The 16277-nt window shown below is 39.2% G+C and overlaps 1 protein-coding gene and 1 long non-coding RNA gene across 2 annotated transcripts in view; one reads left to right on the top strand and one right to left on the bottom strand.

Moving 5' to 3' along the window:
- Positions 1-16277, top strand: part of LOC125376875 — a 79324-nt gene that overhangs the window by 51954 nt on the left and 11093 nt on the right. The gene's annotated exons all lie outside the window — the stretch shown is intronic.
- On the bottom strand, positions 5123-15076 carry LOC124149050 (neuronal acetylcholine receptor subunit beta-4-like). Its single transcript, XM_046520395.2, has 7 exons — positions 14815-15076; positions 12321-12464; positions 11183-11328; positions 10907-10951; positions 9032-9135; positions 7874-8412; positions 5123-6503 (listed from the first exon to the last, which is right to left on the bottom strand). Exons 2-6 carry the CDS (start codon positions 12367-12369, stop codon positions 7884-7886), a joined length of 873 nt encoding a protein of 290 aa, XP_046376351.2. The 5' UTR covers positions 12370-12464; positions 14815-15076; the 3' UTR covers positions 5123-6503; positions 7874-7883.

Raw genomic sequence — 16277 nt, 5'->3', positions numbered from 1 at the left:
ACTATATGTCCAGTGTATCTTTATTGTTAAACATATTTTATTGTCCAAAAAGACAAAGGGCTCGGGCACAAGTGCAACACTTATTACCGCCTTCTCCCTATATATAGTTAAACATAATATTGCATAATGGAAATGAACAATTCACAACTGGAGCTTGACATTGTGGAATATATATATGTGTGTGTGTGTGTGTGTGTGTGTGTGTGTGTGTGTGTGTGTGTGTGTGTGTGTGTGTGTGTGTGTGTGTGTGTGTGTGTGTGTGTGTGTGAAGGATATGTACAATGTGCTGGAAAGTGAAGACAGTGTGCATCTCATACATATGTAATTTTTTTTATACATTTTAGTGTTTATATATAGATTTAACTATCAATGATTAACAATTTGAAAACAATTATTATACATTTTAGTGTTTATATATAGATTTAACTGTATATGATTAACAATTTGGAAACAATAATATGCTAGCTAATGAATCTGTAAGTCGTTTATATAAATTTGTGTACAGACAAGATGATAGATTACATTGTAACTTAACTTTGTACTTTGGGCCGAAGGCCATGCTTGCTGAAATTAATATATATATATTGATGATTTCAGGAAAAATCATAATCATTGTTTTGGCATTGAATGACAAAAAGAATATAGAACTTGAATGTACCAACTTGATTATTGTGGGTTATTTTCTATAGATTCACTTATGTGGTAATGTCTTTATCTGTACACATTTTTTAAGTATGATATATTATATTCTAACAAAACATAAAGTCACTGGTAACTCACTATATGTTATGAGCAATTTATGTTTTCATTGATATTCTGATAACAATTAAAAACATTAAACATCAATATCATTGTGAATTGTTTAATACACATTAAGAAGTGATAAATTACATATGTTTTAGAGATCTATAGAAATCTTTATTCATATTCTGTATGGCTTATCAATCAAGCAATCAAGCAATCTTTATTCATGGTACTGATGAGGCCAAAGGCCTATAGTATTTTGTCTGGGGTGGGTTACAAATTCATACATTTTCTTAGTTTCATAGCATGATACATGAACATTGATACATTTCTAATAGTTTCTGTACAATCATATGTCATTAATTAACAAAATATGTTACCATTTGAGTTGTGGTAGAAAAAGTTATTTAGATATTTTGCTCTTAAATTATTATACACAGGACGTACACATAAAAAGTGGTATTCATCTTCAATACAATCAGTTTTACAAATCCTACGAAGTTATGTTTTCTTGCAATACCTATATATCTGCCTCCGTCATATAGCTGGAAAATGCCGAGTGCAACAAACAAACAAACATATCTGCCTGTTTCAATAAATAGATCATGTGAGCCACAACGAAATCGAGAAAGAGCTGTTCTAAACTTATGTAAATTTACACTTAATAGATAAGATTCTGGTATAAGTAGTCTTAAATGTAGTGTAGTAATCTGCTTTTCAAGAACTGGACAAGGAACCATGTCATTTTTAGATGTACATATCTTTAAACATCTGCGTCAAATGGGTGAAGAAATGCTGTGGCATATCTACATGTTTCTGTAACCAAATATACCCATAATCCACATTCGTATGACATGTTTTTAACTTTTGATTCCCAATTTTGTTTCCATGGCTGTCGTTGAGAAGCATCATATTATAACATTTTCTTGGGTATCTTGAAAATGTCATATGTAATAGCTTGACCCAGTATTTAATAACCGATAATAACTATAGATATACATGGGAAACCTTCCGCATTCACCATATACCCTTGCGTTTTCTGTGCTAGATTTTACACCAAAGAACTATAATGCTTATATAAATGTATTTTTTTCGATAACATTAAATTGTGCTAGGCCGCAAATGTCTGATCCATACAATAGAATCTACAGTCGTGGTTTATATCCAGTCTAAAGGAGACTACGGACTCACCTGTCTGGTTCTGGTGTGTGGACCCTGCGACTGGCGTGGCGTCACACCCTCACTCACTCACTCACTCACCAGCCATGTGTTGTATCGATCATTATGTGTGTACTTCTTTTGGTAAGGTGTTCTAATTACGGAGGCGGTCTGTACTGAACAGAAAGTCACTTTCAAAGAAAGCTAATCCATCGTAGCTTCGTAACTGTTAGTGCTAAGGGAATCGCCTACAATGTACATGTACATAGACTGAAATATGTCCTTATTCGCAACTGGAAGAGAAGCTACCAGGGAACTTGTGTTTTCCACTATCCCGCTTTCGAAAACCACACATGCATCACCAACCGTGATTGGGGTAGCCTAGTGGATAAAGCGTTCGCTCGTCACTCCGAAGACACGGTTTCGATTCCCACATGAGTACAATATGTGAGGCGCATTTCAGGTGGACCCGCCGTAATTTTGGGGGAATATTGCTAAAAGCGGCGTAAGCGGCGTAAAACCATACTCAACATAATGAGGTAGACATGTGGGTTTTTGTTTGTTTTTGTTTTGTTTGTTTGTTGTTGTTTTGTTGTTTTTTTGTTGTTGTTGTTGTTTTGGTTTTTTGGGGGGCGGGGAGGGGGACATGATGTTGTTGTTAAACGCCGCACTCAGCAATACTCCAGCTCGGCAAGCTAGGGTTGCTGAACACCTATTCTACCCCGGATCTTCACGGGTCTGTGGTTTACTTTTTGATACCAGGGTAAAACACATTCAGTTGTCCGATACATCTCAACACCTGGAAGCTGGAAACTGTAAACAAGCCTGTAAACAAGCTCCACACAGCGGAGAGTTCTATACCAGGAGGGCGTATATAAGCAATCTCATTAAAATCAGCTCTTACTTCTCGCTACCGCTAAACAAAGATCTGAGGACATCCCATTACGGGTCATGTCAGACCGACCTTGACGAACTTTGACCGACCAATGGAATGACCAATCAGAAGGCAGTTTTCTCGTGCTTTACGGCACAAATATCAATTGGCGACTACGCTGCGAAACATATTTTGACAAATTCTTCGATTACACAAATTTGAAACCTGTACAAAACCCATTCTGGAATGGCTAATAGATGGTCTAGATTGTAAGGCGTTAAACCCGTAACTATCGTTCGGAATACACCCATGATAAAGTTTTTGAGATTGCATGATTAGAAATCACATACCGACTGTCACTTTCATAATCTGGTAAGCGACGCACTGATTGGTCGGGTGAAAGCTCGCTCTGACATGACCCCTAATGGGTTGTCTTCAGATCTTTGTTAAGCGGTAGCGAGAACTAAGGTCTGATTTTAATGAGATTGGAATATAAGCGACAAACTGCATTAAATAATCATGAGAAATCTCCGCTTTCAAAAGAGCCGATTGTACGATGTCGACTTTACCATGAGAATGTGTATATGAATCACTGTCAAATAGTGATCATACCAGGTGTTCGCGAAAAGGTGTTAAGCGCTGGGACGGAGTTTCGAACACAAACAACCAAGGGAGATAACTACAACAACTCGCTATTTTATGAGTGCTTAAATCAAATTTCTGCCACTCACAATCAACACTACACCCTGTAGCAAAACTGCAGCTACACTTCAGGATTGACTGTGTATTTTGTCAGTTCATTGAGGAATGAATCGAAAAACCGATGTGCAAGCTTTTGTAAAAGTTCGCTGCGCGGATTCATACAGTTTCCGAGTGTAGGAATACATTCTGTGGCGTGAATTGAATCAGGTGACTGTTTAATTTATGTACATAACATGACACGCCTACAAAGTCAGTAGCCAATCAACGGAGAGTATGAAAAACACTAAGTTTATAGGACCTGTCAATCAAGGCAAGAAGCGCGAAGTACTGCAACAGTCAGACGGTTACGAGTGAGTGAGTGAGGTTTTACGCCGCTTTTCGCAATATTCCAGCAATATCACGACGGGCTTCACACATTGTACCCATGTCGGGAATCGAACCCGGGGCTTCGGCGTGACGAGCTAACGCTTTAACCACTAGGCTACCCGACCGCCCGAAGACGGTTACGAAACACAGGAACTCGATGATAGCGTGTGTAACATAATATATTCGTATAGAAAAAATCACAGCCCCGTATACAAGGAGTGGCACCCGCCATCTTGGTTGTTATTCAACATTTCGCACTCGGTTGGAAGCTTAGCTCGAGTTCAAGCCCGGGTAGCGCCGTTATTTCCGGCCACCTTTTTCTTGTTTACCTCGGCGGCGAAGCTTAGGGTTGAGATCTGATGGTTGTTTTAAAATAAATACGATGTGAGGTGACCACAGATAAACACGATTGTGTTGCCTGAGGATTGTTTAGCAAGTTCCAATAGGTTGAAATAAGTGACATTCATATTTCATGCGATAATAAGCTATGATTCGAAGCGAGTGCGAAATCTTGAATAAGAACCAAGACGGCGGGTGTCACTCCTTGTCTCTATGTATAAAGAGGGGTGAGCTTTTTTCTCTCGATGCGAATATATTGTTATGCACGCCATCATCTAGTACCTGTGTTACGAAACGGAACAAATATGTCCGAGAGAAGGCGGCTGTTTCAAATGACATGGTCAGTTACCGCCAGATTCAAACATTAGTTCACTGAGAACGTGAAGACACAGTAAGAAAAATGATAGTTAGAAATGCAACCCGAAGACATGAAAATTGTGGAACCGAGGCGAGCGAGCCTCCACGTTTGCTGTTTCATTCCTTCTCGACCTTCAGTCTCAAACAGTTTTTTGAACAATGAATATGCATGAATTTCGCTTAATGTCCTGTGCATGGCGATACACGTGAGTAGAAAGGGAATTCCCTCGACTTAATAGCCGGATTCCCCAACATTTCGAAGTAATAAAAGTAGTGCGCCTCGGTGGGCGTAGCTTAATTTTTTACATTCATTGGAAAATGAACGCAATAACACGTGACCAATTCAGCTAATCAGAATGCAGGAATTTCAATGAACACAACGAAAATTTAATTGTAACGAAAATATAAATGTATCATTATTATGTTTCATATGCCATGTGCCTAAATATAATTATTACAAGTATGCATTAAGTTTTACATGTACATGATAGTGTCTCATAGACCATTCATTGGCTGGATGTTGTATTAATTGCTCATTTACACGTTCTATGATTGTGCTGTATAAACGATGTGACAACGAAATGAACGCAAAAAATAAAAAGTTTATAAATCAAAGTTTTAGACGGAGGGGGAAACAGAACACATGTTGTGCCACCCTCCGTGGTATCAAGGTTCATACAATGTCTATGTACAAATGCTACAGATTTTACTATGGTGAAGTAAGTTCATGTCCCTTCTTTCACGTTCCTCCCCGTTGATCTTTATCAACACTACTGCCTATAACATAACTACTACCACATAACGGTTCATACAACTTTCAAGTATTTATTAGTATTATGCTTTACATGTCGATTTTAGTGCCTCATAGGTCACGTGCCTATAAACGTTTCACATGTCCACACTAGTGTGTCATAGACCATTTATTGCAAGGATGTTATATATATTGCTTACTTACACGTTTTATATTTGTGCTGTATGTAAGATGTGACACTTAAATAAACAACACAAAAAATGAGAAGCAGTTATAAATCAAAGTTTTAAACGACGGGGAAACTATACACATGTTTAGCCACCCTCCGTGGTATCAAAGTTCAAACTGTATTACCATACCTGACTAATGAGAACCAGTGTGCGTGCGTGCGTGCGTGCGTGCATGTTCGCGGGCATGCGTGCGAGTGTTCATAGAATGTCTATGTACTGATACTACAAATTTTACTATGGTGAAGCAAGATATAAGTTCACGATCCTTTTTTCACGGCCCAACCGGTTGAGCACCCGTGTCGTCACATGCGTGTTGATCATGATATATATTTGCATATATATTGTTGCTGATATATTTGCCTTGTTTCGATTTAAGACTATATCACACTGATCCCGTAGTTGTATGTGTGACTTCATACGTTGCGTGAAAAAAAGCACTTCTTCGTAATTTACATATGCGAACACATTAAAACCGAATGCAATGCGCCCGGTGCGTTGGAAATAGGTGATGCACCTAATTTTAAGGATTGTATTTTTAATGGCGTGGGGAATTCAATCTATGACGCCATATTTTATAGGGCAGATGAGGTGGCAGCAGAAGTATCTTCACCTTCCGTTTGTTGTGTTTTTCTTTGTTGATCTGTTTTCCTGATATGGTGACACCTTCGACAGGCATTTATGGTTACGATTGAACATAAAATGATAACGCTAACTGCAATGGGAACGCCAAGCATAATTCCAATGACACTAATGTTCTTATCAGCAATAGGATAATTCAAAATAAACAGAAAACAGATCAACATCAGTACCAGGAGGCTAAAGAAGAAAACAAAAGCACAAGTTTCGATAGCCTTCACTGTCGCTGTCAAATTGCGGTCGCTGTCATCAGCAGGGCTAGGGTGCACGTGGTTGTAGTAGTGCACAATCAATGAACCCACAATCATTAGTGCGCCACACGTCATCGTTGAAGAAATGTATACACCTGAAAAACATATAAAGTATTTATTCTTATATGTTTCACGCATCCAGGAAGTGAAACTAAGTCGTTTGTCATCACAACAAAATGCGGGTTTCCAACTCTCTGGAGAACAGATAGAAACGGGGTGACACAGGCTAACTCTTGGAACATTTCAGTGATGGTTACCATGCCAAAGTTTATGTAAAAACTTTCAGTTTTTTTAATTTTACTATAGTATGTGACTCACAATATATTTCACATTATTTTGTTTATGTACAACCAAACTGTTCTCACAAATTTTGATACTGACACCGTACTACAAAAAAATAATATATAATTTAATATATATTTCCTCTTATCTTCGTTCAAGACATGAACAATGTGAAAAGAACAGATAATTAGACGTTCTCCATACAACTTTTCGATGTAACATTTCTTAATCAGAAATAAAACCAGATTGGTTGTTTGTTGATTTGACAAATTTGACAAGCAGCGACCACACCACCCGGCCATCTTCTTCATTTCACCTCGCCTTGGTATCATACACTTTATTTTTTTCTTGGAGAAAAGGGCCCAACTCTTCGTATAACGTGTGTCATTAAACGCACAACTTGTGTATCCTCAGATCGTTTAACTTTATGTACTCAGCCAAAAAGTTCCTGTGACACCCATTTCTAATCGGTTGCTAGTATGCAACCGATTGGAAATGGGTACATAAACGATCCCAGTTAAACGATCTAAGGATACACAAGTTGTGCGTTTAATGACACACGTTATACGAAGAGCTGGACCCTTTTCTCCAAGAATAAAATAATGCGAAAGGAGATGCATTGCATGCATAAAAGCGAGAAGGACACGCTACACGCCACTAATGTTTAAACTGACAATTCTGTTCTTACATCATCTCTTGTCATGACGTCAATTCTCTGCTAGACATGTGTCATTAAATGTGTAAACCTGTTTTACTGGTCCATTGTATGTTCGAAAATATAATTTGTTTCAGATGTGTACGGCTACATGTACTTTGATCAGGGTCCTGATCATGAGTTTTATCGTGTCTCAGGAACTGTTGTTGTTGAGTATACTTACATGACCTAGGTATATGACCGTAATCAATCTCAAAATAAACGTATTTCTGTTTGTTGTCACGTTTTCCATTCTAGCCTTGAGACTACGCCAGAGATACAGACGCCACGTGATTTTGTGTCTGTCATATAGTAGGTACATAATACCATTATTAATTCCTCAACTCAAGCAACGAATTTCTTCTTGAACTAGGACTTTTATACTAACATACTAAGGAGTCAGAGATTGAAACGGTTTGTAGTGTATCATAGAGAAAAGAACTGATCACTGACAGCATTACTGTTATAGAGTAGGACCGTTATACTTACCTAATAAGGACTAGTTGATTGAAACGGTTGGTAGTGTTTCAAAGAGGAAAGAACTTATCACTGTAAATGACAGCATCACTGTTAGAGCGTAGGACATTTTCTCTCCAGTCTCCACAGGCACAAGGAACATGCCTGGCATCAGTAGGGACAGAACACCCAATGGTATCATCATCAACGGAATGTACCATTGAAATTGCCTTTGGAAGAAGAATGTATACTTGATCTTTTCATAGGTCAAATTATGTGCACCAACTTCTCCTCCACTTTGTAGTGTCTTGTCCAGTAACTCCCATTCGCCATCACTCTGGAACGAACTGCTTACAATTCCCTCTGGCAGAAGATCCACCTCACTCATGGGATGCGCCCACTCCATAACGTGTACGTCACACGTCTGACTGTCGTACGGATAATACGTAATGTCGGCCTGGCATGTCGTTGTCGTGGCTACGCGGAGAGCCCACACCACTCGGCCCTCAATGGACACCCTGATAGGAACGGGTCCGTCTTCATATATCCCAATCAATCCAAAGTCATTTACACTAAAATGAGGTAATACACTAGCTGAAAACACGCATTTCACAATGTGTGATATACCCGAGGCATACTGTTGGAGTTTCATCTTCAGAGGTGATCAAAGTTGTTGTTCAATTAATGTATTAATGTCATAATTTTTCGATCTGAAATGATTTGGATGACATAGTTTCTTATGGTATTGACTATAATGAAGAACAAGAACTTATATGAAACAATGTGACAAAACCCTCTGTTGAATTAACATCCTTTTCCCTCTTACATGTATTTGTTTAAAGAGAAATAAAACTATGTTAATACCTACCATGAAATACATTGCATAACCTTTTTAGATTAAATTGATGACCCTTTCACTCATGACTGAACATGTATTGTTCAGTATGCCTCATGTGTAAACATTGAGGGCTCAGAGAGTTAAATAAACATTGACTTATGCATTCAAAAGCTCCAAAGACTACATCTTTTTTACTGGTTATTTCAAAACACAATTGGTAGTATGGCGTGCCATCAAATTCGAAAGAGCACAGTGTATGCATATACGTGTGGAGGTTCTTGTTCAGCAAACTGTTCAGTAAATAGCTCAGCATTATGTTTTGATTGTGGAACAGTATAGGTACATGTACTTACTAATTTGTAATAACTAGATTTGGTGTCCATATCTCTTTGATGCTATATATCAGGTAGTCGATGCCAGTTGTTGATGGCCAGGTAAGCCGCTCATCGATCCATGACTAGAATAAAGAGAACGAGCGTTTGGTCTCGGTAATATTTAATCTCACACCACGAGAAAGGAGAAACTAGATAGTCCGTATGATATAACTTATCTTTTTTTCAAAATACCCGTTAAACCATTTCTTTAAGATGAGAGACTTATGTTAATTACTTACTTAACGTTTGAAAAAATATCATCAAGCTAAAGCAGGTTTTAAATGAAAATAATCCTGTCCAATTTACGCGGGATAAACAGTAATGAATAGGAATAATATGGATATTATATTAATAGGATGAAAGTTATTGTCATCACTGATAGTCGTTTGTCCTACTGTTCACATCCTGCATGTCAACATTTTGCTTCAGATAGGAATATTCATATAAACTATAAAATTAGTGAAGTTAAAACGCTTAGGCAGAGTATTGTCTTAATTGCACGAAGAGGGACACTTTAATGTAGGCATATACTTCAAGACGTGTTTTTTTCCTGAATAATATGCCGAGTTGATACAAAATGTGTTTTACCAGATTGTCAAGTTTTTCAAAATTAACATCGACTCTAAAATGACACATCGGTTTCTGGGGATGTGTTAGCATGTCTAGTCTAACTGCTACCCTAAAGCCCCTTGTTCACACCCTGTCATCTTAGACACCGGCTGTCCAAATGGATGAAAACATGTCTCGTTTATTTGCATTTTCACGATCCAGTTGTTTTCCCGCCTTCTATTTTTAGGCACCGGATGTTCGGTATTGGTGTTAACATGTCTCTCCGTACTATGTCTAGCTGGTATAATTATTCATTTGTGTCTTCTCTTTTTATGGTCGTAATAATTAATTTTCGTTGTGTTCATTGAAATTCCTGCATTCTGATTAGCTGAAATGGTCACGTGTTATTGCATTCATTTCCCAATGAATGTAAAAAGTTTAAGCAACGCCCACCGATGCGCACTACTTTTATAACTGCGGAAAGTCGGGGAATCCAAACATTACAGTCGAGGGAATTCCCTTTCTGCCCACGTGTATCGTCATGCACACTACATTGCATATTCATTGTCCAAACTACCCTTTGAAACCGAAGGCCGAGAAGGAATGCTCGCTCGCTTGTTTTTTCCCGCTTGACTCGGTTCAACTTTCATGTCTTCGGGTTTCATTTCTAGCTAGCCTTTCACCAACTGTGTTTTACCGTAATGAGGGAAGTAATGTTTGAATCTGGCGGTAACTGACCATGTTATTTGAAACAGCCGCCTTCTCTCGGACATATTTCTTCCGGTTCGTTACCGTCTGACTCTTTACGCCTCTTGCCTTAATTGACAGGTCAAATGAACAATGTTTTGATCCAACTGTCCGTTGATTGGCTACTGACTGTGTAGGCGTGTCAAGTTATGTGCATGATTTAAACGATCACCTGATTCATGTCACGCCACTGAATGTATTAATTCCTACACCTGGAATGTTTATCAGTCTCGTCGTTTTTGTCTGTTTTGATATATACAACTGTGTTTGGTTAAACTATTGTAGATAAAACATGTTTTAGGTTGTCGAATTAAATTATATACATTGACTGTGTATGTTTTTCGCTTCACCGAAATAAAATACACAGTCAATCCTTTAGTGACAATCGAAACGTTCAGACCAAGGGATAGGGTATGTTTATTTACCCTGTAATGCCCAAATGTTATATGTACTATGCGGATTCATACAGTTTGCACATCGGTTTTTCTATTATTACCTCAATGAACCGAAAAAAATACACAGTCAATCCTTAAATGTGCTTGGAATATCCGCACTTACCATATACAGCAGAAATGTTGAAGTCAAAGTCTGGGATCCTATGTCCTGCAAGCACAGAAAAATATAATCAACTTTCTTGACACCGAGTTTGCTATTAATGGAACTTAACACACCCCTTCGCTCTGTACACAATCTCTCCCCTCAGCCGACACCTCATTTTCTCTCTGTACAGATTTTCCTTTACCCCTCTTTGCCGTCTGCATAGTTATCACTCCAGGACTTAAGTCACAATGAATACCATAAACAACAAGCTCACAATGTTATAAAAGCACGTACCAGGTTGTTCAGGGTTGTTAAATCGAGAGTAATGTTGATGACTGTCTTATTTGCAGGTCTCACTTTAAAATTGTATTTTGTCGGCTCGACTAAGCTTTTCCTCAGGTCACCGTACGCTTCTAAGAAGGTTTTAGCTGCGCGTAGAGCTGGAATAATACATTATATATGTATAATATTATTATTAAGCGAATATTGTATTGAAATATTTAGAGAATAATGTGTGATATACGAAAACACAAGGAATATTCACGGAGTGTATTAATATTGTCTCGCAACTTTATTTCATAAGAGTGAGTGAGTTGGGTTTAGCGCCGCTTTTAACATTATTTCAGTTATGTCACGGCGTGTCAGCTTAATGTTTGAGGAAAGCCCGAAGTGATGCAGGTCTCAGACGTTTACCACTTCGGTGAAACCCACGAGCACGGGTTGCTGACAAGCCTAGAAACATAATCGGGGCGAACCGGGATTCGAACCCACAATCATAGGTTTCTGGCGTGCCCAAGGGACGAAAATCTGCAAAGCGAATCGCGGCGCCTTAGACGACTGGGCCGCCCGTGCCCCCTTTTTCATAAGAAACATAATCTGTCATTCCAAAATTTACATAGTCTATTCTATAAATTACAAAGCTTTGTTTTTCCAAGAAAATATTTAAAGTGTTGATTTGCTGATCTCTACTGGAACCATCAGTTTCGATGTCACAAAAAAATATCTTTTCAATTAGTAAAAACTAAGCCTATACCCATACATTTCAAGTAGAAATAGACCTAGGGCAGTATGGTTATAATTAATTATCCAAACTAATTCTCTATTACGGGTGATTAGAGATTTGTTTAACATTTCATTTGAATGTGGGTGTTACCGCAGACATACATAACATGAGTAAATAAGAGAGTATATATTGGTCAATTCCTTTATATCAGTTAACACCTCCAGAAACCATGGCAACGAAATCGGAATACAGTATTATTATTACCCGAATCCCATATTAAGTTTGAGCAAATAACATAGAGATGGTCTGAAAAGTAATTGGTAATTTTAATTTGTAATTCATTTACGATAACCCCAGTTCAAAGCCAAAGGGTGTATTATTTCATGAGGCCAATGCAATATGTCCATGATGTTTTTTGTCATAACTTACGCACAGAGATGAAGAGGAGGAAAAGAAGTAACAGTGGAAGTTTTCCCATCCTCCTGACTTGTAAATCGTTTAATATAATGTAGTATCACAACAGAAAGATGCTTTTCTCCAGGATCTTCTTTGCTGCAGCAGCCACGTTATAGCCTGAAGTGAAGACATGTCCAGTTCAATAATGTCATCAAACACATTTCTGTCATACATAGCTGTCAAACATTTGTGTCTGAAATTCTGTCAATATTTCTGTTAAATATTGCAGTGAAACATTGCTGTCACATATATCCATCACACATTCCTGTCACACATCGTTGTCACGCACAAACGTCGTTGCGGACAAGCTTGCTGCCACCCACCCACTCATTCACTCACTCACTCACTCAGACACCCACTCCCTCGCTCTCATTCACGCCAACTCCAGCCTTCGAAATTCACGCTTGTTCGCAAGCTCGAGACTACTAAATTGTGAGAGTAAATGTCCCATGATGGTAGTCCTCATTGACCCCTGAAGATCCGGGGTAGAATAGGTCTTCAGCAACCCAAGCTTTCCGTAAAAGGCGACTATGATTGTCGTAAGAGGCGACTAAAGGGATCGGGTGGTCAGGCTCGCTGTCTTGGTTGATGCATGTTATCGATCCCAACTGCTTGGATCGATGCTCATGATGTCACTCACTGAATTGTCTGGTCCGATTATTTAGAGACCGCCGTCAGATAGCTTCAATATTGCTGAGTGCGGCGTTAAACAACACACAAAATTCATTGACAAGCACATGTAGCCTTTGGGGATGAATTATGAACCAGTTCTCAATGCTTCAAGTTTGCCACAAATTGGAAATGAAAAAACTGACGGAAACTGTAAGCAAAGTAAACAGTTTTGCCTTCTTCACGCCGTACTACAAACTGTGAGGACTAGTGAAATAAGACTTATTCTAGTCCTACGGACTAGTCAAGAAACTTTAGTTTCTAAGGTTGCTACTCTACCAGCTCTACCTAGGAGTATGGCCTACGTGTACGTGCCTGCACCAACAACACCGACATCATCAACAGATTCGAGATACGCAGTTTCTACCAGATTTAAATAACAATACACACTTAATATATATAATAGTGAGAATGAAATTTGAGGCGGCTTTTCGCAATATTCCAGCAATATCACGGCGAGAGACACTAGAGATGTGTTTCAAGCAATTTACTAATGTTGGGAATCGAACCCGGGTCTTGACGTGACGAGCTAACGCTTTTAACCACTAGGCTACCTCGGCCGCAAGTTAATATAATAACTGTATATAGTGTTATTATCGGCGTGATGTTGAAAGGGGGGCTGATTATCACATGAGCTGAAAGTGCCCTTGGCACGATGTTTTATGTGTGGAGTTTTATGCACTTTATGTATGCAACGCGGATAAAACATAACCTGTAAAATGTATTCCTCCGCTTTTATCTGCTTTGGATACGCACCCTCAAAGAGCGGTGTTTATCGAGCCATAACACATGCACCTGCCATTCATTAATACCAAGTATTATGTAAACATTTCATTGTGGATCGATATTTGTAGTCCAATGTCTTCTCCTTCCTATGATGTTCTCATTATCACAGGAGTGTCTGAGAATGCCAGTTGTCAATTCAAACAAACAGTATTTAATAGAAGTACGATTCTCCTGTGGCACACAATAAATTAAGATTCGTATACGAGGACCCATTACATACCGTTTCTATTACTACGAGTACATTTTAAAACGTATCGATCCACGCGGAAATACAAGGACGAATCCCAGTGGGCTGTTAGAACAGGTTTATCCAGTCAGTCAGGTGTAATTTGACCATGAGCCAAAAACCATCAGTGGTTGCTATGTTCAGCACGTTAATGCTCTGTTTGTAACGCGTTATGCCGGGTATACAATGTACATTTATTTATGTCACTACGACAGGTAGGCATTCAGTAGCTTTTGTCACGGTCTATATACTATCGGTTTACAAGTGCAAAATGCAACACGCTTTACACATACTGTTCAAAATGATATTTCCGATTGCATGGATTGATCATTATCAATGTTACCAAAGAGGATTGAAATGAACGCCTAATCTTTAACTGTCTTTTTAAAAGGTTATTCACAAAGTCTTGTGTGTCAGGTGAAATACACAAACAAAACATTTTTCGAGTGATCTCCTCTCCTGCCTTTAGTTAACGTGTGTTTGTGAGGAGCTATCAGTGAGTTTGAGTGGCTGGTTGTTTAACGCCATACTCAACAATATTTCAGCCGAATAACAGTGGTCGAGTCTGGACCAGACAATGTAATGACGGGCGTCTTCAGCATCGATCTACGTCTTTGGAATCCGATGACATGCAATCAACCATGCAAGTCACCGAGCCTAACCTCCCGGTCAAAAGGGTCGCCTCTCACACGCACAGGTTGCTGGGGACATATCTTCTCAACCGTCATTATAACAATGATGAGCACTCTTACACCAAGCCACGTAATATCACCAAAGACCACTTACCGTGTTCAAGTTGCGGCTAAATGGGGGACAAATCTCTGTGTGTGTTGATGGCAGCCTGTCGCATATATCTACAGAAGGAGGCTCCTTCACGTGATGTCGGTTCGTTGTGTAGGCAACTCTGATTGGCTTAGGCGTTACATGCACACAGGAAAGGGGTGAGTTATTATGACAAACGTCTTAAACTGAAATAACCAGAACTATGGAGAGAGAGGCCATATTGCGACAAAGCGCACACGTGAGAAGTGAATTTAAATGATATTCTGAAATAACCTCACAATTTAGGTCACGGGCCGTTCACATGGACGTGCCCAGTTGCGTCGACGTCTTATTTTCCTGCTCGGTATTGTTCGTTGCTCCGGTAACATGATCCACATGGAAATGAGGTCGGGTAGGCGGAATCTCTTTGTGAACACTTACATTGTATGAACGAAATGAATGTACCGAGGGAATGAGTCGATAGAAATCGTGGCTTGTATTACCCTGCTAAAAATATCAATCCTGAAGTCGCATAACTCGTTATGCAGAATTACGTTTTTTGACAGACAGGTCGATTCCAATCTCGCCTTCGCATCGATTATGACTGCACTAGTCCAGCACTCGTTTCGAGTTTCGCTGAAGTGGTAACTATCACTAACCTGGGTCTCTTTGGTTTCTTAACGCCCGGCGAGGCTAAACAACTGAGGTGACACCATGTTAGACAAGGGACCCACCATTTATTTTAACATCGGGTATTTTCTCGAGGAGGGAGAGGTGGGAGTTGTGTGAGAGGTGTGGGCAGAGGAGCAATAATAATGATAATAATAATAATAATAAAGAAGGGTGATTTGACTGATCCCAAATACTTTCGCCCTATTACTTGTCTGAATACACAATAGAAAATATTTACAGGATGTCTTACAGATATTGTGTCAGCATACTGCACATCCAATGACATTATTTACATGGAGCAGAAAGGAGCCAGAAAGGGATGTTGGGGATGTAAGGGTCAACTACTAGTTCAGAAAATGATCCTTGAAGAGGCTAAAACTTACCACCGTAACCTTTCAGTGTGTTGGATAGACTAGAGAAAAGCTTATGAATGGATTTTGAGGTCACTGGAATGTATTGACTTCCCCGAGCGACTACTTGTTTTACTCAAGTCTTTAATAAATTGCTTGTCAACTCAACTTGAGATGTATTCGCAGGGGCAGGTTGTGACTTCGGAACCCATTTCTATCAGGAGAAGAATATCTCAGGGCGATTCTTTTAACCCTTTGCTTTTCTGTTTGTCACTGAATCCTTTAAGCTCTTTGCTCAGCAAAGAGGAAGGTTATCACCCGGGACCTCCTAAGCACAGATCCCCAACATCCCTTACTCACCTCCTTTACATGGATGACCTTGAGCTTATTGCCAATGGAGGATCTACACTCAAAACAACAGATTCTGCTTGTCGGGTCCTTTTCTAATGATATCGGCATGTCCTT

This window comes from Haliotis rufescens, unplaced genomic scaffold (assembly GCF_023055435.1).
Source record: "Haliotis rufescens isolate VD_foot unplaced genomic scaffold, xgHalRufe1.0.p SCAF_8, whole genome shotgun sequence".
Taxonomy (NCBI): Eukaryota; Metazoa; Mollusca; class Gastropoda; order Lepetellida; family Haliotidae; genus Haliotis; species Haliotis rufescens.
Note: the sequence above shows the minus strand (reverse complement) of the source record. Positions and strands in the feature narration are given on the sequence as shown.